Source organism: Panthera leo, chromosome B2 (assembly GCF_018350215.1).
Source record: "Panthera leo isolate Ple1 chromosome B2, P.leo_Ple1_pat1.1, whole genome shotgun sequence".
In the NCBI taxonomy this organism is placed as follows: Eukaryota; Metazoa; Chordata; class Mammalia; order Carnivora; family Felidae; genus Panthera; species Panthera leo.
The window spans coordinates 99279170-99303545 of NC_056683.1; the positions used below are offsets into that span (position 1 = coordinate 99279170).

Sequence of the window (24376 nt, forward strand, 5' to 3'; positions counted from 1 at the left end):
AGCCTCAGAGGCGGGACGCTGCGTCACTTCCTGGCCTTTCGGGGGAGACGGCATATATAAATGCGGTGCTCACGCAGCGCCCTCGCTTCCACAGTATGGCCGGCGACATTAGCTAGCGCTCGCTCTACTCTCTCTAACGGGGAAACAGCGGACTACAAGAGACTGAACTGTATCTGCCTCTATTTCCAACAGACTCACGTTCAACTTTCGCTCACAAAAAAAAAAAAAAGCCGGGAAAATTTTATTAATCCTTTTTTTAAAAAAAGTTAATATAAAATTATAGCAAAAAAAAAAAAAAGGAACCTGAACTTTAGTAACACAGCTGGAACAATCCGCAGCGGCGGCGGCAGCGGCGGGAGAAGAGATTTAATTTAGTTGATTTTCTGTGGTTGTTGGTTGTTCGCTAGTCTCACGGTGATGGAAGCTGCACATTTTTTCGAAGGGACCGAGAAGCTGCTGGAGGTTTGGTTCTCCAGGCAGCAACCCGACGCAAACCAAGGATCTGGGGATCTTCGCACCATCCCAAGGTGGGTGCTGGGGGCTGTCGCTGCCTGGAAGGCACCAGCCACGGGCTGGGGTCGGGGGCCCCTGGTTCCCGCAGGCTTCAGGTGGGGGCGGGTCCGCGGGCGGGGCTCGTTTCGGCTGCCGTGGAGGGGGGGGCTCGGTGCTGGGGGGAGCGGCCGCGTCCACGCGTGGCCCGAGCCGACTTCTCCCGCCGCCGTTGCCGGACCGGGCGCTGCCCGGGGGGAGGGGGAGGAGGCCGGCGCGCCGCGTGCTCAGGTAACGTCCCCCGCGCAGCGTGCGGGGCGGCGGGCGGCGCCACTCGGTGTGGTTTGTGGGCCGGCGCCGTCCGACTTTCCCCTCCGGAGTTGGCGGTCGGGACCCCGGGTGGGGGCGCCTTGGGGCCGCGCGGGCTGCCTCCCGGCAGGTGTGGCTCAGAGAGCTTAGTCAGGCGCTACTTCGGGCGTTCCCCTCTCGGGGAGCGGGGAGGGAGGGAGTGGGTTTGAAGCCGGGCTCGTTCTCTCCGCGTGCTTCGGGAGGCGGGGGCTCTCCCGGTCTCGGACTGAGGGTCTGGCGCGCAGGCCTCCCGCCCGCGGTCGGCGCTGGCAGCATGTGGCGCCCGGGCGGCGGGGATTGGGCGGGAGCAGTGGTGTCGCAGTGGCTGGGCCCCACCGCCGCCCTAACGTGCTCTGCACCAAAATCCTTTTCGGGGCGGCCCCGGAGCCCACCGAGGCTGGCCCCGGAGACTCTTGACCTTGGCTGTGTAACCTGTTACCGCGTCGGCGGGTTCCGGGCGAGGTGCGGGGTGGAGAAAGGTTTGTCTAAATTTACGGGCTAGAGGCCCGTCCGAGCCAGGACATAATACCTTTAATGCCTAAGCCTGCAAAGGAATCTGGGGCCCCAGCCTCCCACCCCCGGCAGTCACGCGAGAGCGCTGGGCTGATCGCGCAGAAAAGAAGAGGTCTTCTCGTGGTCTTGGGAAAGCAGAGAGCAAATGGAAGTACAGGCGGTTGCGAAGGTGCCTGGGCCTTTCCCGTGGCGCTCACACCGCTAGGCACCCCTTGCCTTTCCGCGCACAAGTGCGGCGAGTGTGACGGTGCGGCGGAGGAACCGGCGCGGCTGCCTCGTTGAGGCGACGACCAATGAGCTCCTGGGCCCGACCGAGAGCCTGGCCCCAGGGTGTGGGCCAATGGGCGTTTCAGGAATGTAGGCTGCGCTCGCTGCAGTCCCTGACAAAAAGCAACTGGAGAAGGGAATCCAGGCGGACACGTGCTGCCGGGACTTTTAAGGCAGTAGGTCTGTCTTGAAGGATCCTCTTGCTAAAAGCGTCGTGTTAGCTAGAATGTGACAGGTCTCATTTTTCAAGCTTTGTTCGACACTTAAAATGTCTAACGTAGCCCTTCACTATGTGCCAGGTTCAGCTTTAATCACTGTATTATAGGAGGCAGTTACTTACAAATACTGGGAAGCTTAGTATTTCCTCCATTTCACAAAGGGGGAAACTCCCTGGTGGTGATATGCGTCTGGTGAAACAATTGTGATCAGATAATCTAGAAAATCGTGTCATTGAAGAACTAATAAATACGTCTCTCATAAGGTGGTTAACAAATGGTTTTGCTCTGACTCTTTAAATGTTCTGAAGCTTTATTTGTAAGCACACATTCTTAATAAAGGGAAGAGGGCTTTTCTTCCTTCCAAGTTCTTAGGCAGAAATGCCAGAATTTAAGCTTGGGCTTTTTTGCTTAAGTTCCCTGAGTCAAGGAGGAGGGAGAAAGGGTTACAAAAGGGCAGTTTGCTTTCTGTAAGTAAGAACCACTGTTCCTTTGTACTTTGGTCAGCAGAAATTGTTTTGCTCCCTCAGTGTGGCTCTTAAAATGATGGCAAAAGTTAAACCTTCAAGGACAGAATATTGTTTTGTTCGTGATTTGGTGCGGTAATTTTATAGACCTTTAACATTCGTTAAATCACTATCTTGAGAAATTATACCACACTTAAGCTGTTGTAGATAGAGCAAGTAAGAACTGGAAAATCTGTTTAACTGAGAGGTCTTTTGGCAACCTTGGTAGGAACTTTCTCTGTGACCTGTCAATCAAGCATAAATAAATTGCCTCTGGAATATCTAAATTTGAATTCAGCATTTAATAACTAGCTGTTTGATGTCTCTTCATCTCTAAAATGAAGACAGTACTGGTACCTACCTTCATTGAGTAGTTGTGAGGATTAAGTGGGTTACTTTAGGTACACTACTTTAAAAACTGACACATAGTAACCAGTCTAAGTTATTATCTTTGGGGGTTTTTTGTTGTGAGGGGTTTGGGGTTTTGGGTTTTTTTGCTTTTTAAAGGCCATTTTTTTTCCTTTTCCCCCTTTTTAAGCAAACAAAGTTGTAGAAGAAAATATGTCAGATTGTAGTCTAAAAGACTACGTATTAAAGGGTGTCCTAGCAATTTGATGTATTTTGACTCCAGTAGAGGAGATAGTGTCATTGGGGAGTTTTAGATTGCACCATTATAATACATTCTACGAAGTATTTTATCTTTGTAGCCTTATTTTTATTTAATGATAAAATTTTATTTAATGATAAAAATGTTGAAGGCAGAAAGGCCTTATCTCCACTCTCAGTCATCCATTAAAATGCAAACAGACATTTTGTGTAGTGTTTTGTGTCAACATACCACAATTTTTTCATTCTGTTAATGATCTTAACTTAGCAGGTTTGCATCCTATTTAAGATATCTTTACTCACTAGAGGTTAATGAAGATGTTCTTTTTTCCTCCTAAACTTTGTTTTGCTTTTTGTATTTAGATCTGCATTTCCATCTGGAATTGATTTTTATTTTTAATATAGTATGAGGGAATACAATGCACTTGAAGCAAAATTGGCTCATCTTTCCAAGCTTTAACTCCCAAGTTCATCTAGAACTGTTCTGTTAAACATTTCCTACTCTCCTGTAGGCCATTTAGTAGAATTCACCTTAAGTATAATCTGAACAAAGTATGTGATATGGAGAATCTTTTTACTAACTTCTCAAAGGAGACATGGAGCACACTATACAGTTTTTGGTTTTGTTATTTTAAGAAGAAAAATCCTGTCTGGACTGGGTTAAAGAATGCTGGCTAACAATATGGACAATATGGGATTTTTTTTTGAAGAAGATCATTTTCTTTTTAATGTTTATTGTTTATTTTTGAGGGAGAGACAGCATGAGCAGGAGAGGGTGAGAGAGAGAGGGAGACACAGAATCTGAAGCAGGCTCCAAGCTCTGAGCTGTCAGCACAGAGCCCAACATGAGGCTTGAGCTGACAAACCGCGAGTTCATGACCTGAGCCGAAGTTGGACATTTAACCCACTGAGCCACCCGGGTGCCCCGCTTAACAGTATGTTTAAGAAAAGCAGCATTCTGGGGCACCGGGTTGGCTCAGTCAGTTGGGTGTCTTCAGCTTAGGTCATGATCTCGCGGTTCGTGGGTTTGAGCCCTGCGTCAGGCTCTGTGCTGGCAGCTCAGAGCCTGGAGCCTGCTTCAGATTGTGTCTCCCTCTCTCTCTGTCCCTCCCCCTGCTCATGCTCTGCTTCTCTCTCTCAAAAATAAATATTTTTTTAAAAAGCAGCATTCCATATCAATAAAGGAATAGATGATGTGTTCTAAAACTGGCTTATTTCACACATTATAGGAAATGGCAGCTATGGGGAGGAAGTCTGTTAGAAAATTAGAAATTTTGAGGAGAGGAAAGGTTTTTTGCTTTTGAATTCGTAGCCCTGAGCTATTATTCTTAGTAATGAAGTGGGTTCAGATGGGAAATTGTAGTGGAGGCGAAGAGAATAAAAATTATGGGAAGGTTAGAGGTGTATTATTTGCACAGTTAATGTGAAACTATAAAAACTACAATCTATGGTGGTCATGTTGGAAACAACATTTAGGACAAAGTGGGATGTTCTGCCATTTCTCTCCTTCAAATTTTGTAAGCTACAATTTAAATCACTATCCGTATAATTACTGCTACATTCAGTTGATTACTTTCAACAGGTGCACTTTAAAAAGGGTGGCTTGGAGATAGCAGTTTAAACTTTTTCAAAACTTCTTTGAGAAAGGTAACAAGAGAAGCTTACTTCAATAGGAAGCTTTTCTACTTAAAACCTTTTTACACTAAAAGGTTTCTTGGGTAGGGGTTGTAAATTCCTTCAATGTAAAATTACTGATTCTGCAATACTGTGCAATGATGTAGTCAAGTAAGGCAGGAGTTCTGGGAAAGTTAATTTTGAGGTGTGACTTAGAATCCTTGCAACCAGCCCTCATCCTTTACAAAAAATTAAATTGTAGTTTATAGTGCCTGATCTACTGCATCTTAGTAGGATCCAACTCTTTGGGTGACATGAGTGATAAAACTCTGCTCTGAAGGGTTTCTTCCACCTGCGAGCAGCATTCTGTTCCTTCAGACATTTACTTTGTAAAATTGAGATTAAAAAACATCTAACACGTGGAGCACTTGGGTGGCTCTGTTGGTTAAAGTGTCCGACTCTTGATTTCAACTCAGGTCATGATTTCATGCTTTGTGGGATCGAGCCCATGTCAGGCTCTGCTGCACTGCTAGCATGGAGCCTACTTGGGATTCTCTCTCTCTCTCTCTCTCTCTCTCTGCCCTTCCCGTTTGAGCTCTCTTTCTCAAAGTAAATAAATTTAAAAAAAAAATTTTTAAGCATCTAACATTAAATTAACCATTTTTTGTAATTTTCTTTTTTCGAGAGAGAGTGGGGGGGGGGGGTGCAGAGAGAGTGGAATAGAGGATCCCAAGTGGGCTCTGCTCTCAGCCCAGAGTCTGCTTCACATCTTCTCTCCCTGTCTCCCTGCGCCTTCCCTGCTCCTGCTATCTCAAAAACAAACATTTAAAAATATTTTTATAATTTTAATTTTTTTTAATTTTTACTTATTTTTTTAAAATTTACATCCAAGTTAGCATATGGTGCAACAATGGTTTCAGTAGATCCTTTAATGCCCCTTACCCGTGTATCCCATCCCTCCTTCCACAACCCCCATTAGCAACCCTGTTTGTTCTCCATATGTAAGAGTCTCATGTTTTTGTTCCCTTCCCTTTATGTTCATATGTTTTGTATCTTAAGTCCTCATATGAGTGAAATCATATGATGTTGGTCTTTCTCTGACTAATTTCGCTTAGCATGATACCCTCTAGTTCCATTCACGTAGTTGCAAATGGCAAGATTTCATTCTTTTTGATTGCCAAGTAATATTCCATTGTATGTGTATATGTGTTTGTGTGTATATACCACATTTTCATCCATCCTTTGGTGGACCTTTGGGCTCTTTCCATACTTTGGCTTTTGCTGATAGTGCTGCTGTAAACATTGGGGTGCATGTGCCCCTTCAAAACAGCATACCTGTATTCCTTGGATAAATACCTAGTAGTGCCATTGCTGGATCATAGGGTAGTTCTATTTTTAGTTTTTTGAGGAACCTCCATCCTGTTTTCCAGAGTGGCTGCACCAGCTTGCATTCCCACCAGCTGTGCCAAAGAGATCCTCTTTCTCTGCATCCTTGCCAACATCTGTTGTTGCCTGAGTTGTTAATGTTAGCCATTCTGACAGGTGTGAGGTGGTATCTCATTGTGGTTTTGATTTGTCTTTACCTGATGATGAAGGATGCTGAGCATTTTTTCATGTGTCAGTTGGCCATCGGGATGTCTTTGGAGAAGTGTCTATTCATGTCTTTTACCCATTTCTTCACTGGATTATGTTTTTTGGGTGTTAAGTTTGATAAGTTTTTATAGATTTTAGATACTAACCCTTTATCTGATACGTCTATGTTGTTTGTAAATATCTTCTCCCATTCCATCGGTTGCCTTTTAGTTTTGCTGATTGTTTCCTTTGCTGTGCAGAAGAAGCTTTTTGTTTTGATGAGGTCCCAATAGTTGCTTTGGTTTCCCTTGTTTCTGGAGACATATTGAGTAAGAAGTTGGCTGCGGCCAAGATCAAAGATTTTTTGCCTCCTTTCTCCTCTAGGATTTTGATGGCTTCCTGTCTTACATTTAGGTCTTTCATCCATTTTGAGTTTATTTTTGTGTATGGTGTAAGAAAGTGGTCCAGGTTCATTTTTCTGCATGTCACTGTCCAGTTTTCCCAGCACTACTTGCTGAAGAGACTGTTTATTGGATATTCTTTCCTGTTTTGTCAAAGGTTAGTTGGTCATACGTTTGTGGATCCATTTCTGGGTTCTGTATTCTGTTCCATTGATGTGAGTGTCTGTTCTTGCGCTAGTACTATACTGTCTTGATGATTACAGCTTTGTAATACAGCTTGAAGTCCGGAACATTTAAAGATATTTTTAAATGATGTGTACATCCAACATGGGACTTGAACTCCACCCTGAGTTCAAGGGTTGCACACTCCACCAACTGAGCCAGCCAAGTGCTGCATTGGGTTATTTATTTTTGTTCTTGTGGAAGTTCCTTATATATTCCTAATGTTTACCTTTTATCACCTATTTGATTTGCAAGTATTTTTTCCAATTCTGTATTGTGTTTTCACTCTTTTGAATGCTTTCCTGTGATGTGCAAAAGTTAAGTTTGATAGTCCCATTTGTCTTTTTTTGCCTTTGTTGTCTGTGCTTTTTGTGTCATATCTAAGAAAGCACTGACAGATCCAGTCTACTGAAGCGTTTCCCCATGTCTTCTAGGACTTTTGTAGCTTTAGGTCTTAATTTTTGTCTTTAATCTATCTTAAATTAATTTTTGTAGATGGTCTTAGGAAGGATCCAACTTTATTATTTTGTGTAAACACCCAGTTTTCCTAGCACCATCAGATGACTCCCCCCCGCCCCCAACCCCCAATTTTGTAGTTTTGGCACCTTTGTTGAAGGTCATTTGAGGCATTTACTTACTATATTTAAAAGTATGGTCAGTTGTCCATTTGGGGTCTTGTTGAATCAGATAACAAGTCGTTTTAGTTGTTTCTTTTCCCTTGTAAACACTCCGGCTTGTTCTGTTTTTATTAAATCACAGACTCTTTAAGAAAACTTTAAATATAGGGGTGCCTGAGTGGCTCTGTTGGTTGCATGACTCTTGATTTAGGCTCAGGTTATGGTATCACAGTTAGTGAGATGAAGTCCCGCTTATGGTCACTATCAGCACTGAGCCTGCTTGGGATTCTGTCTCTCTCTCCCTGTCCCTCTGTCCCTCCCTGCACATAAGTGCACTCTCTCTTTCTCTCTCAATAAATAAACTTTCGGGGTGCCTGGGTGGCTCTGTCAGTTGAGCGTCTGACTTCGGCTCAGGTCATGATCTCACAGCTCGTGAGTTCAAGCCCCACATCAGGCTCTGTGCTGACAGCTCAGAGCCTGGAGCCTGCTTCAGAGTCTGTGTCTCCCTCTCTCTCTGCCCCTAACCTACTCGTGTTCTGTCTCTGTCTCTCTCAAAAATAAATAAACATTTAAAAAACTTTTAAAAAATAAGATTTTTTTAAAAACTTTATTTTTAACATTTTATTTATTTTTGAGGGACAGACCAAGCACGAGCAGGGGAAAGGCAGAGAGAGAGGGTGACTCAGAAACCGAAGCAAGTGACTCAAATCCGAGCTGTCAGCACAGAGCTGGACTCTGGACTCTGGACTCAAACTCATGAACTGTGAGCTCATGACTTGAGCCAAAGTTGGATGTTTAACTGACTGAGCCCCCCAGGCGTCCCTAAAAAAAAAAAATTAAATATAAAATATAAAATTTTGCTTTTCTGGCATAGTGATCTAAGATTATTCAATCCATGTACTGTTATTAGTAAAGAGTATCCTATTTTGGGGTGATACATGATCTGGTTGTCTGGGATCCAATAAAGCTTTATTTACAAAAGGAGGCTTGGGGCGCCTGGGTGGCTCAGTTGGTTGAGTGCCCGACTTTGGCTCAAGTCATGATCTCGTGGTTGTTGAGTTTGAGCCTTAGGTTGGTGTTGGTTTTTCACCTTTCTTTTCATATACATGTATTGACATTTTTGGTTTTATTTCTCTCACATCTTGCCCCTTGATTTATTCACTCTCTGAAAGCCTGTGGGCTATTCTAAGATTGTCTTTTTGGTTGATAAACCATCCATTTGTTTTAACAAGTGTTGTGGGTTTTTGGTTTTTTTTTTAATGTTTATTTTTGAGAGAGAGCATGAGCAAGGAAGGGGCAGAGAGAAAAGGAGACACAGAATCCGAAGCAGGCTCCAGGCTCTGAGTTGTCAGTACAGAGCCCGATGTGGGGCTCAAACCCACAAACCATGAGATCATGACCTGAGCTGAAGTTAGACACTTAACCAACTGAACCACCCAGGCACCCCGAAGTGTTTTTTTTGTAATGTTGATTTATTTTGAGAGAGCAACTGTGCATGAGTGGGGAGGGGGCAGAGAGAGAGAAGGAGAGAGAATCCCAAGCAGGCTCTGCCCTGATAGCACAGAGTCTGATATAGGCTCGAACACACGAACCAGGAGATCATGACCTGAGCCAAAACCAAGAGTCTAGATGCCCAGCCAACTGAGCCACCCAGGCACCCCTAAAGTTTTTTAAAGCAATTGTGTTCTTTCATACTGTGACTTTGAAAAAATACTAGATGGTTTCTATTAGGTGAGGAAGAGCTTCGTTGCAAAAATTATTAACTAATGAGTGAGTGCAAGAGCATTCTGGTGTCCCTCAAGGTGGAAGAAGCACACTGTCTAGCGTTTACTAAAAACTTTGGACAGAATGCATGGATTGCATTCTGAGGATTCTGGAAAGTAAATGTTAGCAGGTGAATTGGAGAAGGAAACCATAACTCAAAATAGCACTGAGACAGCTATGATTTCCTGTTTTTTATTTCCTTTGGTTATCTCTTGGGGTGTTCTGAAAAGCTGCCAGAAGCTGGTAACCGCACACTAGGTGCAGACAAAAAGAGCTCCGAAAGAGGGCCAACCTGGTCCAAGAGAGTGGGGGAAAATCTTTTTTGTTTTTGTATTGCTTTGCTTTGTGTGTGTGTGTTTTGGCCAGAAGAACTGTGGTCCCAAAAGTAAAGAGCATCATGGATATATCCCTGTTGCTATTTTTTCTTTTCATTTCCCTGTTTGGCCGGAGAGGGACAGATAATCAAGGCAGAGTGGAGAGAATCAAGAATTGGGCCCTCAGCCTGAACCAGAAATTGTCAGCAAGATTATGGGGAGGAGAAAGATGAAGAAAGTGATCCCATAAAGATTTATATGAGTACCACTGAGCTGCTCCTGTATGGATTTGATCACAATTTATCAAAGGCTTTGAAAAGTGATAGGTCACTTCCCAGTCCCAGTCTGGCCACTGGGTGACAAGCAGGGCAGATCTGAATACCATGGCAGGGGCTTTCATAACTAAACAGAAATCATAACATATAACCCATAGAAGTTGGGTAAAAACTTGAAGACTGAACTTAACCATTTCAATTGCCTGCTAAATCAATTTTTTTTAATTACTTTTTTAATGTTTATTTTTGAGAGTAAGAGAGGGAGACACAGAGTGTGAGCAAGGGAGAGGCAAAGAGAGGGAGACAAAGAATCCTAAGCAGGCTTTAGGCTCCAAGCTGTCAGCACAGAACCCGACATGGGGCTCAAACTCACAAGCCGTGAGATCATGACCTGAGCTGAAGTCAGATGCTTAACTGAACCACTCAGTTACCCCTAAAACAATTTTTAAAAATCAGCATGCTCCATAGGATTTAAACAAGATTTAAAATTATATAACATGATCAAAATGCTAAGGATGCAATCATAAATTAATAACAAATCACCAGGAAATTCTCAGCATCCATCAAAGGAAAAGGACTGCAACTTCAAGGTGATGCAGATCAAGATTTACAAACAGCTATCATAACCATTCCATAAGAAGTAAGAGCGAATTTTTTTTTTTTTTTTTTGGGGGGGGGGGGGTTATGTGAGAGAGACAATCTGAGGGGGGTAGGGGCAGAGAGAGAGGGAGACACAGAATCCAAAGCAGGCTCCAGGCTCTGCGCTGTCAGCACGAACCTGATGTGGGGCCTGAGCCCAGGAACCATGAGACCATGACCTTAGCTGAAGTCAGCCATTCAACCAGCTGAACCACCCAGGTGCCCCTTGAAGTAAGAATGAATACTCTTAAAAGGAAAGACGAAGTCTTAGAGAAATAAAAGAAAAAATTTAAAAATACAACAGGAAAGGGGCACCTTGGTGGCGCAGTAGGTTGAGCATCTGACTTTAGCTCAGGTCATGATCTCGCAGTTTGAGTTCGGGCCCCACGTTGAGCTCACTGATGTTAGTGCAGAACCTCCTTTGGGTCCACTGTCCCCACCTCTCCCCTGTTTGTACTCTCAAAAAAAAAAAAAAAAAAACCAGGAAAATAACTACTGGAATAAAAAGTTTATTGGGTGGGCTTTAGTAGAATGGAGATGACAGAAGATTGACTGAACTTGAAGATAGATCAGTAGGAGTTACCCAACTTGAACAACACAGAAAAGATTGGAAGAAATGTCCCAAAGGTCTCTCAGGTTCTGTTCAGACCAAAAAGTTTAATATGTTTGCATCAGCAGATTCCCCAGAAAGAGAAGGGTGTGTTGCAGGAAAAAACCTGAAAACAGAACTATGTTCATTATAATGAGTAGATTCTACAACTAAATTATTTGGCCGTGAAATGAGTAAGTTTCATTTATGTAGATTAAAATAAGATGGCATTTCAAGTGGAATGATCTAGTTAACAAGATAAACTTACCTTTTTAATAAGAATTACCCTCTAAATACCTGAATTATTAGCGTGACAAATTGAAACAGTAAAGGATCATGTAACTATTTTAAATTTAAAAATTTTAGGGCTGTAGCAGGGGGCCTACCTGGCTCATTTGGTAAAGCATGTGACCTTTCGATCTCAGTCATGGATTCAAGCGCCACGTTGGGCATAGGGATTACTTTTTAAAAATAAATGAAAATTCTAAGGCTGTTATTTCTCCAAATGTCCATAAGACCTCATCAGAATAATTACTTATTGCCAAAGTCAACAAATATTTGAGGACCTTCTATGAGCTGGACTAGGCACTGGAGATAAAAACAATACAACACAAAGTCCCTAACTACATGGAATGAGTGTAGTGGGATTGGCATGAATACCAAAATAGCCACACAAATACTAGGTAAGCATTCTGAGGGTTTTTTTTTTTTTAAACATTTATTTATTATTGAGAGACAGAGTATGAGTATGGGAGGGGCAGAGAGAGGAGGAGACACAGAATCCGAAGCAGGTTCCAGGCTCTGAGCAGTCACTACAGAGCCCCATGCGGGGCTCGAACCCACAAACCGCGAGATCATGATCTGAGCCACCCTAGGCGCCCCAGCATTCTGAGTTTTAAAACCCTTTGAGGTGCCTGGGTGGCTTAGTCAGTTGAGGGTCCGACTAAGGTCATGATCCCAGTGGGGTTGTCAGATTGAACCCCATGTCGGGCTCTGTGCTGAGCGTGGGACCTGCTTGGATTCTCTCTGCCCCTGCCCCCCACCATTATGTGTGCACGTGCTCTCTCTTTCTCTGTAAAGTAAAAAAACCTTTTAATGACATTTGGTCTGGTGGGAATAGTGAGGTGATTTGAGCTAGAAGAAGGGGGCTGAGGACAGGAGTTCTAGGTAGGGTGAAATCCATTCCAGCAGTACTCTCACTCCCACATGGCATGATATGGGTAAATTGAGTTTATGGTGCCCTATTTCTAGGAATGGTTGGTGGAAAAGCCCAGTGTGACTGAAATACTGGGAATGGGGATAGAGCTAGTTACCTGTATATTTTGTCTGTGTGTTTTATTTATTTCAACTGTTCTTCTGATACAGTGTCTTTATATTGCAAAATTTGAGTCAAATGAGAAGGGGAATGCCAGGAGATATGAAGATTAGATAATAGTTTATTCTCTGGGTGTAAAAAAGGATCACTCTGTAATGAGGGGACCTGGAACTGTTGAGGGATAGATTGACTATACTGAAAATAAAGAACGTAAGCTTATAGTGACTGGGATTCCTAGCCCCTTACCCTGTTTTGCCTACTAGAAATCTTAATGCTCTTTAGGCAAGAGAATGGAGTATTTGGGTAATCTGACTTGCCCAGGAAAGAACTTAAAAAAAAAAATAGTGATAGGGAAGGAGTTCCGCAGTGAAACCACCCAGTCACCGTGCCCTGCATAAAGGCCCACAGTAAATACACCCCATCCGGGTGTGTAGACCTTCTGACTAGCTAAGTCTTAGTACCCTATTCTTGGCCAAGAATCACTCAAAAGAAATGCTGAAAGGAAACAGTTGGGGGAAGATCTAAGGATAAATTAATGCATAGAAAACCAAACCAAATGAAAAAGCAGGACAGCTTTTAAATCCAGAGAAAAACAGTTATACAAGAAAGAAAAAGTTCGTGGAGCACAGTTAAAAGTCTTAACATACTGTTAACACTGCTGTGTGATTCATGAAAGTTAAGAGAATAAATCCTAAGAGTTCTCATAGTGGAAATTTTTTTCTTTTTTTGCTCTTTTTATTGTATCTGAGATGGAATGTAAACTTACTGCAATAATCATTTCACAATATGTAAATCAATGCTGTAGGCCATAAACTTACATACAACGATATGTATGTCACTTACAAAACTGGGGGTGAGGGAGTCAGCATGGATAGTGAATAAAAACTGAGAAGGGGTGATAGGACTCAGTAGCATGGCCAGTGAGTGTAGAATTCTAATGGGTGAGCTGAATTTTAATGGGAAGTCATTAGGTAAGATCTAAATTAGATAAGCTCTAAAGAGAGACCCCTGTGCTTCAAAATTCGACTTAAAGCTTCTTGTATTTATAGTGTATTAATTATAATTAATATTTATATTAATATTGTATTAACATTATTTACCTTTGTGTTCAGTATTTTGGACACAGTATTTCTTTTTTTTTTTTTTTTTTTTTTTAAGTTTATTTATTTTTGACAGAGACAGAGTGCTACCATGAGCTGGGGAGGGACAGAGAGAGAGGGAGACACAGAATCTGAAGCAGGCTCCAGGCTCTGAGCTGTCAGCACAGAGCCCAACGTGGGGCTCAAACTCACAAACTGAGATCATGACCTGGGCTGAAGTCGGATGCTTAACCGACTGGGCCACCCAGGCGCCCCAGTATTGGAATTCTTATTATAGGTAAATTTTGTATGCATTATGTAATTTAATCTTTATTAGTCCTGTGAAGTAGGTCTTATTGCCCACCAGATATTTAAAAAAAAAAAAAAACCTTGGGACACCTGGGTGGCTCAGTCAGTTGAGCATCTGACTCTTGATCTCAGCTCCAACTCAGCTCTAGTCTTGATCTCTGAGTTTTAGGGTCGTGGGTTCGAGCCCAGGCATGAGGCCTACTGGAGGGGGGGAAAAAAAAAAAAGCCTATTTATGGAATACTGGGTTCCAGACACCTGGGTGGCTCAGTTGGTTAAACGTCTGACTTCAGCTCAGGTCAGCTCAGGTAATGATCAGATCAGTTGGTGAGTTTGAGCCCTGCATTGGGCTCTGCGCAGACAGCTCAGAGGGTGGAGCCTGCTTTAGATTCTGTGTATCCCTCTCTCTGCCCCTTTCCTGCTGATCCTCTTTCTCTGTCAAAAATAAACATTAAAAAAAAATTTTTTTTTAGAATACAGTGGGTTCTGAAATGCATATATTAGTGAATTTTGAGTCTTAGAAATGGGAAAGCCCAAGCTGTTGCTTGGCTTCCTAAAATAAGAGGATTCAGATCAGTTTATATTGTTCAGAACTGCGTCTTAAATGCAACTTTTTTTCTTTCCTAAATAAAAAATTGTACCATTTTAAAAATTTGAAACAAACTGCAAAAATATGTCCCACTCTAATGTGTATTTAAGTTTTTTCAGATAGGTGTCAGTACTGTTCAATTTAACTAATTTGCCCAACGTATTAATGTAATCACTGCCTTCTCTATTCGTCACATAATTGCCCACTGGGCCAGTAATAATCTCTTCTAAAAATGATGAAACAGGCACAAAATGCTGGTAGGATTGATTGGCACTGTGCTTGATTTTTTTTTTTTTTTTTTTTTTTTTAATGTTTATTTTTGAGAGAGAGAGCGAGCGACAGAAGCAGAGACTGAGAATCCTAAGTAGGCTGCTGTTAGCTCAGAGCCAGAGGCAGAGCTCTATCTCATGAACCGGGAGATCATGACCTGAGCAAAATCAAAGGTCAGATGCTCAACCAACTGAGCCACCCAAGGCGTCCCACCTGTTTTTGTGCTGGCTGTATTGTTGAGGATTTCTTTCTTTCTTTTTTGTATCTTTTTTTTGGTATTATTTATTTTGAGAGAGAGCACAAGTGGGGGAGGGACAGAGAGAAGGAGAGACAGAATCCCAAGCAGGCTAATAATCCGTATCATTAGTCCAGAGCCCCATCGCACCCCTCGAGATCATGACCTGAGCCAAGATCAGGAGTTCCACATTAACGACTGTGGCACCCAGCACCCCTGTTGAGAATTTCTTAAAGATTATTAACTGGATAAGAAAACTAACCATAATATGCTCTTTTGGGGGGTATTCAAGAATGATCTGCCAAACATTAAGAGCCTTAAAAACATTTCTAGCCTTGGGGCGCCTGGGTGGGTCCGTCCATTGATCCTTGGTTTTCTGGCTCAGGTTACGAGCTCACAGTTCGTGAGTTCAAGCCCCACGTGGGCTAGCTGCTCTCAGCCTGTCAGCACAGAGCCTGCTTTAGATCCTCTGCCCCCCCCGCCCCCCCCCCCCCCCCCCCCCCCCCCCCCCCCCCGCCGACTCTGCCTCTCCCCTGCTCATCCATGCTTGTGCGCTCTCTCTCTCAAAAATAAATTTAAAAATACTAAAAACACATTCCTAGTATGTTTTTTTAACTGGTAATTTTAAGTTTGTCCTGTGGAACTGTTTTATGTATTTCTGTTTATAGTGGGCATGTTAAAGAGGAAGCACTTTAAAAATTTTTTTTTAATGTTTATTATTTTTGAGGTGGGGGGAGGGGAAGAGAGAGAGGGAAACACAGAATCTAAGCTATCAGCACAGAGCCTGATGCGGGGCTTGAACCCACAAGCCATGAGATCATGACCTGAGCTGAAGTTGGACGCCTAACCAACCAAGCCACCCAGGCACCCCAAAAAGGAATCACTTCTTAGGTCTCAGATAAATTAAAACTACTTTATTTAGTTATGCCTATTTGACTTCCATTTTGCTGTCTATTACCTGTACTTAACAGACTACTTTGTTGAAATGGACATTTCCTGATCCTATTAAAGAGCTTGTAGTGTTCCCAAAATTGCCAGCAAAAGCCATTTTTCAAGTTTTTTATGTTCTTAGACTTTATTTATTTATTTATTTTTTTTTTAATTTTTCTTTAACGTTTATTTATTTTTGAGACAGAGAGAGACAGAGCATGAACGGGGGAGGGTCAGAGAGAGAGGGAGACACAGAATCGGAACCAGGCTCCAGGCTCTGAGCCATCAGCCCAGAGTCCGACGCGGGGCTCAAACTCACGGACCGCGAGATCGTGACCTGAGCTGAAGTCGGACGCTCAACCGACTGAGCCACCCAGGCGTCCCTGTTCTTAGACTTTAGACACCACTAGGTATTATGATCATCAGCTGCCAATTTGATAGAAAATAGTATCTATACACTGAGTACCAGTTTACTTGCTGTCAGGCCTTTAAATCTTTTTGCCAGGCTAATCAGTGAAGAAATGGTGCTCTTTAAATTGTAATTCCAATAGTAAGGTTTAAAAATCTAAGAATTTGAGGTGCGCCTGGGTGGCTCAGTCAGTTGAGCGTCCGACTTTGGCTCGGGTCATGATCTCGCAGTCCGTGAGTTCAAGCCCCGCTTCGGGCTCTGTGCTGACAGCTCAGAGCCTGGAGCCTGCTTCAGATTATGTGTCTCCCTCTCTCTCTGCCCCTTCCCTGCTCGTGCTGTGTCTCTCTCCGTCTCAAAAATAAATAAAAACTTAAAAAAAAAACTTAAAATCTAAGAATTTGATAGACAAAAAACATCCCATTTTAATTTCTTTACTGGCTTGCTGGTGAAAAGGTAATGATTTTCCTTGGTTTATGGGCCTTTTTAATTTCCTCTGTGCATGGCTTACTCATTTTGTCATTTGTTTTTTCTTAGTAAATTGTAAATAGTGTATAATTTCCAGTTTTCCAGTTTACTCTTTGTTATTGAGTGGATATGTCGATTATAGATAGACTTTAGAAATAAATCTAAATATTATTCATAAGAGAAGATGGAACAAGAATGTGACAACATAAAAAATCCATTGTGTAAATTGTTAGAACATTCAAGTGTGAGAGTTTTATAATTTTTATTCAAGTAGTCAAGTGCTGTTATGACTTAATCACATTTTTTTGTGTGTTAAATAATAGATCCGAGTGGGACATACTTTTGAAGGATGTGCAATGTTCAATCATAAGTGTGACAAAAACTGACAAGCAGGAAGCTTATGTACTCAGGTAAGTCCTGCAAAAACCAGCTTTTTAGCTACCTAATAACAGTCTGAACCATACATTCATTACATGGAATCTCAAATTGTTCCTCTGGATTTTAGTTCTATAATCATTTTTACTTTGAGAAATATAGTATAAAATAAAGTTTTTTTGTTTGTTTGTTTTTTTAAGTTTATTTACTTATTTTGTGAGGGAGAGAGAGAATCCCAAGCAGGCTCCACGCATCAGCACAGAGCCCAACACAGAGCTCAACCTCATGAACCCTGTGAGATCGTGACCTGAGTTGAAACCAAGAGTCTGGACACTTAAACTGAGCCACATAGGCACCCCTAAAATGTTTGCTTTAGATGTCCCAGTGTGTTCTGAAGTTTTACCTAATAGCTCTTCAAGATGGTTGCCATCTTTACCTCCTTGTAGTTAGCAGAAAGTATCTGTAAAAGGTGGTAGAATGGCATTGTCCTTTTGCCCTCAGCCCCAGATAGAGAGGCCTTCCTGTTTAGTGTATGCCTCTCAATGTCAGAACTTCGAGCAAAGTGAAAACTTAGCTTCTTCCTGTAAATACAATTGCTATAATAGAATAAAGCCATTCAACATGTTTATAGGTACAAAGCTAATTTATTCAATGAAAATACTAATTTCTTATACGTGTTATAATGGACCTTGGGGCTACTGGATTAACAAGGTACATAAGGTGTCTGGTTTGTTTTTATCACATGCTTATTATGTGCTAAGAATATAATGGTGAGTAAAAACAAACATTCCTTTTCTTCATGGAGCTTATTATCTAGTGAAAGAAATAATGAGATGGTTACAGAAATATGTGTGAGAGTGGATAGTACAAGGTGAGACATGAATTTAGTAAATAATATCCTAAGATAGGTGAGGTGAGGAGGAAAGTTTAATAGTAAAAGGGGGTTTGTATAATGAGCTAATATGCTTTGTACCTGATTCAAGACCTGTTTGTGGGGTTCTAGAACCTTAAGCTCATTTTTGTATACTAGAAAGGGCGGGATACTGTAGTACATTTTATGCTTCCTTGAGATTCTCACATTTTAAATTAATAGCCAAATTTTAGATTGTAAATGATAATCCAATAATAGATGAATTGTATCTCAGTAATACATAAACGCCATTATAACATTGTGACTTTTTCCAAATGCAGTGAGAGTAGCATGTTTGTCTCCAAGAGACGTTTCATTTTGAAGACATGTGGTACCACCCTCTTGCTGAAAGCACTGGTTCCCCTGTTGAAACTTGCTAGGGATTACAGTGGGTTTGACTCAATTCAAGTAAGTAATCAAACATTTAATCCTTTTTTCTAGACAAATGTTAGGGTTCTGTGATATGCCTAGTAAATAAATTTTTGTATACTTCTTAGTTGTAGTCACTGATTTTTTTGAAACTAAATGTATACACGTTCTCAAAAATCATTGTTTCCATGCCTATTTAAAACCTCAGATCCAAAATTACTGCTCTAGAAATAATGTACCTTGTTTCTACTGCTGTTAAGACCCATCATGTATAGATTGGGTATTTTTTAGTTTCTAGAAACTCAGAGATGTGATCTGCATTCTTAGTACATTGTTGATACTCTTCTCCAGCTTAAATAAAGCTGGTCTGTATGACAGTAATTCATGGATATTGGTCTGAAACCTTGCTCTGACACCAGGGCCTTCATTTTTGTTTGTTGGCCAGCAAAAGATCACCTATCTTTTAAACCTATTAAAGGGAAAACATGTTAAATTTCATTGGAGAAAATATTTATAGATTTGATTTTGTTATGCATATGCAGAAAATAGTTGACTAGGAAAGGTGATAGAATTCTGTGTATGAAGTTATTTGTCTTTTTCAGAGCTTCTTTTATTCTCGTAAGAATTTCATGAAGCCTTCTCACCAAGGGTACCCACACCGGAATTTCCAGGAAGAAATAGAGTTTCTTAATGCAATTTTCCCAAGTAAGTTTAAATAGAATTGAAACTTGTTTCTTTAGAGGTTATATCCTTTCAGAGATCTTTTTATATTTGTGAAAGCATATGTATGCAAGGATATATATTAAGGATAAATATGTCAATAAAATTAATTACAAATTCTAGAGTGTATATATGCACGGTAAGGTTAGTATTGACAGGATGGAAGAAGAAAATGAATTGATAACTTGCCAGAAGGAGACATGATCTTTGTCTAGCCAGTTGCTCTAATTTATATCTAATTTAATGGTTATGAAGGCCGTGCTCTCTTCCTCCAGAAAAAGGTATAGTGACTTCATAAACCCATGCTAAGATGCTGTTCCATATAAGAAACTTGGGCTTGGCATTCTATTCAGGAATTGAACTGGCTTAAAAATGATAAACACAGTGAGATCATAGTGTCACTTCAACCAAATTGGCAAGATTTTCTTCCATTTACTAACTTTTTATTTATAGGCCGTCCTTTTTGAACTTCAAGGTCAGGGAACTAAAAGTTATCTAATCTAATACCCTTAATACACTTATATTCTAGAAGATGATTTTTTTCTAGAAGAAAACCTAGGATGATTTTACTAACTTGGCACAAAACCATTCACAGGCATGATTTAAGATTCCCCCCCTCCTCCCTCACAGACATGATTTGAAAAGAAAGTCCAATTTCTATCCTGTTCTTAATCTAATATGAAACTATACAAGGCTGTATCAGTGCCGAGTATAATTTAGTGTAAATATCTTCCAGTTAATTTACTGTGTTAAATGAGGCTTTGGAACAACAATATGGAAGGAACATAATACATAAATAACTTGTATTTACGTGGGAGTGTAGAGAAACAGGTGATCAAATTCCATTTCCTTAATGGAGTTTTAGGGGGAGAGGGTGAGCCATACTTTTCTCAGCACTCAGACTAACTCCCTAGCTGAAGTATATCTCTAATGATTTTTTTTTTTTTTTAAATGGGATGATGAGATCCTGCCTGCTTGGGAGGGAAGCACTATCACCCTAGCTATTGGAAGAGTGGAGGCTAAAGTATCCTATGAAATGGAGCTGTTAAATTTATTTTATTCTCCTCCCTCAACAGATGGAGCAGCATATTGTATGGGACGTATGAATTCTGACTGTTGGTATGTTGGACACAGTTCTATGGGGGTTTTTTTGTTTTTTGTTTTTGTCTATATAGGATTTATTTTAAATTGCTATTTGTCATTTTCAGAAACTTTTTTTTTTTTTTTTTTTAACTTTTATATAGGTACTTGTATACTTTGGATTTCCCAGAGACTCGGGTAATCAGTCAGCCAGATCAAACCCTGGAAATTCTGATGAGTGAGCTTGACCCAGCAGTTATGGACCAGTTCTACATGAAAGATGGTGTTACTGCAAAGGATGTCACTCGTGTAAGCATTTTCAGGAATTCTTCTTTAGGACTAAATATTTTAACTCAAAGTGTATTCTTTTCTTCTTTTTTCTTTTTTCTTCTTTTAATGTTTATTTTTTATTTTTGAGAGAGAGAGAGAGACCGCATATGAGCAGGGGAGGGGCAGAGAGAGAGGGAGACACAGAATCTGAAGCAGGCTCCAGTCTCTGACCTGTCAGCACAGAGCCCAATGTGAGCTGAAACTCACAAACTGAGAGCATGACCTGAGCCAAAGTCGGATGTTTAACCGACTGAGCCACCCAGGCCTGTAAGTGTATTTTTCAAATTTGTATGTAATTCAGTCTTTCCTTTCCCAGGAGAGTGGAATTCGTGACCTGATACCAGGTTCTGTCATTGATGCCACACTGTTCAATCCTTGTGGGTATTCGATGAATGGAATGAAATCGGATGTAAGTAATATTTTGCTTAATTATTAAATATTTAAGTGTACCCATTTCATTATTAACATAAAACTGTTTCTCTAAGGGAACTTATTGGACTATTCACATCACTCCAGAACCAGAATTTTCTTATGTTAGCTTTGAAACAAACTTAAGTCAGACCTCCTATGATGACCTGATCAGGAAAGTTGTGGAAGTCTTCAAGCCAGGAAAATTTGTGACCACCCTGTTTGTAAATCAGGTAATTTGTTTTATTACTGACAATAAAATCTTACAGGAAATGAGGATAGTGAATCATGTCATAAAACGTATCCTAAGATGGCATGTAACAGCAGATATCTAGAAGTACCACTGGGTGAGGTTATTAGTAGAAGCGATGCTTTGTTATTGATTAGACTTGGTCCTTGTTTTATATCTAGCCCAATTAATGGGTTCCTTCTGTCCTGTTTTCCCTGTAGACAGATGGGGAGGTGGGGGGACAACATAGGACGATGCCCCTCCATCCACTCACGGGACAGCTAAAGTATTCAAATGCCACAGTTTCTTTAAGATAGTAGTCTTAAATACTTTTTAAGTGACTGTCGTGTTTGAAAATACTTCTGCAGATTGGAAGCACTAATGATTGGTTTAAATTCTTTTCCCCAGAGTTCTAAATGTCGCACAGTGCTTTCTTCGCCCCAGAAGATTGAAGGCTTTAAACGTCTTGATTGCCAGAGCGCTATGTTCAATGATTACAATTTTGTTTTTACCAGTTTTGCTAAGAAGCAGCAACAACAGCAGAGTTGATTAATAAAAATGAAGAAAAAACGCAAAAAGAGAACACACATAGAAGGAGGTGGTGGCTGCTTTTTAGATATTGATACCGGGGGCCGTGCTTTCCATAACCACCACCTTGTAGCTGCAGAAAGCCCTAGATGTAATGATAGTGTAATCATTTTGAATTGTATGCATTATTATATCAAGGAGTTAGATATCTTGCATGAATGCTCTCTTCTGTGTTTAGGTATCCTATGCCACTCTTGCTGTGAAATTGAAGTGCATGTAGAAAAAACCTTTTACTATATGAAACTTTACAACACTTGTGAAAACAATTCAATTTGGTTTACGCACAATGTAATATTTCTCCAGGTATCATCCAAAATTCCCCACAGACAAGGCTTTCGTCCTCATTAGGTGTTGGCCTCAGCCTAATCATCTGGGACTGTTCTATTAAATTGCTGCCAGGATTTTACATCCAGTTACCTCCACTTTCTAGAACATATTCTCTACTAATAGTACTGAAACCAATTTCTACTTCATACAGATGTTTTTTGCAACAGTGATTAAAGTTTATCTTCCACGAGTCGAGTCCTCTTCAGAAAATGATTGCAGTTACCCATTTTGTGTATTACTATTTTAACATTATTGCTTCCTTTACCTGTACTTCCTTTAATTGATTTCATTCCTTGCCATGGTGTCTTGCCTCCCGACCCCTCCCCCCCTCAATAAAGCAATATACTGTTACACTGTGGGTTTATACTAATCTTATACCCGGGAGGGGGAAGGGGAATGGACCCTGGGCTTAATTTTATTTAAAGGTCAAAGGAGTTTGTCCTCCTTTTATATTGGCATGGACTCTTTTGGGAGATAGTGACCAAAATAAACATGGTGATTAGCAAAGAAGACACATAAATTTTATTAGGGTATACTGGCAGAACTGTTCCAGAAACTGTATGCCATTCTGTATTCCCATTAATGAGATTAGCTTCTCATGAGTACCATGCCTTTACTAACTTGCTAAGTGGTTGTGTAAAAGAATTTTTATCGCTAAGTTTATTGGCAAGGAAATAAAGATAAAGGTTGTATTGGATTTAGTAAGTCATCTCAGATGATTTACCTTAACTTTTGCTTTTAGCAGCTATCTCCAATAATTTTCATTCACAGTATATCATAAACTTTGGTTCAAAATGGAGTCTGTCTTTGCCATGTTATGACTTAAAGTTCTTTGACTTTGTGTGATGCATTATGATGGTGTTCTGACTTCCTGGTGTTCTTTCACCATGGTTTCATAGGATCAAGTGAAACTTCCCAGACTGAGAACTGTTCAGGGTATTCAGACATACAGTGAAGCAGAATGCTATCCATAAGACATAAAATTCCAGACGTCTATGGGAAATGACTAAAAATACAGGCTTTGAGGAGTTGGCATCTTTTAGGTATATTTGCAAATACTGGGATATAAGCAGCTGAGAAAACAGCAAAGTTGACTAAATTTTGTATTCTTGTCCTCAAATTTTTTTGATTCTTTCTGGATTGTTGCAGTGATGTTTTTTTGTTCCTTCCGTATTTATAAATGAAACACTTTTTTTAGTGTTTCTAAACATAAAATCTACTTGGTTTGAAATCAAGTGGTTGGAACACAAATTTTGACTTTTATTTTAAGCATGTTGATTCAAAGTTTCATTGAAGAAACTTTCAGTCAATGGATCAGTTTGATTCTGTAATTAGCACACAGTACCTAATTAATGTTTTGTACTGTTTTGAGGACCAATGCTCAAAGTGGATTTTGTTCTTGAACAGTGTCCCAGTAGATTTGATGACATTTGTTGGCTTGAGGTCTGATTTTTTTTTTTTTTTTTCTAATAGATTTAAGATTTCTATCTAATGTTGAAAACTGCACAAATTTGTATGGAATAAAGCCTAGAAAAATTAAAACTGTAGATTGAATAGTAATCAAAATTAATCCTAGTGTGTATGATGGAGGAGGGAAAATTTTGGTGCCATAATTTCTCTCTTCATGGTGTTGGACTTAAATCAGTTGAAATGTATTTCTGTACCACAATTTAAGCTTCAATAAAAGTTTGCTTAATTCATTGTCTAGTGACATTCAAAAAGTTTTTTGTTGATGTATTTTTTAAATAGTATAGACCAAATACTAGCCATCTGCAATTTTTATAATTTGAGGGAATTGGTATTTGGTGGTTATTGTCCAATGTTTGAGTAATCATGAAGACAGAAGATCTTTAAGCTCCTGGGAGAATAAGTAATTTATACTCAGATTTAAACATTTCTTATTAGTGGCTTCATAACTAAAGCTTAAGAGAAATAGCTGGGCTATATATATACCAGGATATCAGAGTAGAAGAGGTAAGTGGTAAGAATAAAAAAGTGTGTTTGTGAGTTTGGAGTTAAGTCAGAAGTTTGAAGGTGAAATGTTCCAGGTTTTATAGAATAGGCTCTTAACAGGTGAGGGAGAACAAGCTATAAACTTAACTGGAACAAAGTTATAAGCTTGATCATTTTTGCCATGTAGGTACATGTCTCATGATCACTTATTTGGCAAAATTTCAGTTCTTCAGTCCCTGTCTATAATCTGAAAATTGGAATCTTATAAAAATGTGTATTCAGATCTTTTTCAGAGAAAAGTATATTAGAGAATATTTTCTAAAATGTGAGTAGAAAGGGGGTTGATCCTAGTTGTTACATATGTGATGTGTGTAATACCTCCAATACCAGGTTCTTTCACAAGAACAGGTAAGTGAGCAATGATACTCAGACACCTTAAGTTGCAAATATGATATTACACTATGAAAGGTAAAGAACCTTATTTTCATTGTCCTGGCCAGATAACTTGCACCAATTCCTCACTTCCCACCTTCAAAC

General features: G+C 40.4%; 1 protein-coding gene across 1 annotated transcript; it reads left to right on the plus strand.

Moving 5' to 3' along the window:
- The first annotated feature begins 78 nt into the window (after positions 1-78).
- On the plus strand, positions 79-23587 carry AMD1 (adenosylmethionine decarboxylase 1). The gene is made up of 9 exons (XM_042939599.1): positions 79-527; positions 16874-16960; positions 18117-18243; positions 18807-18909; positions 20001-20043; positions 20169-20313; positions 20651-20743; positions 20820-20975; positions 21380-23587. The coding sequence occupies exons 1-9, from the start codon at positions 418-420 to the stop codon at positions 21518-21520; spliced, it is 1005 nt and encodes a 334-aa protein (XP_042795533.1). The 5' UTR covers positions 79-417; the 3' UTR covers positions 21521-23587.
- The last annotated feature ends 789 nt before the right edge of the window (positions 23588-24376 follow it).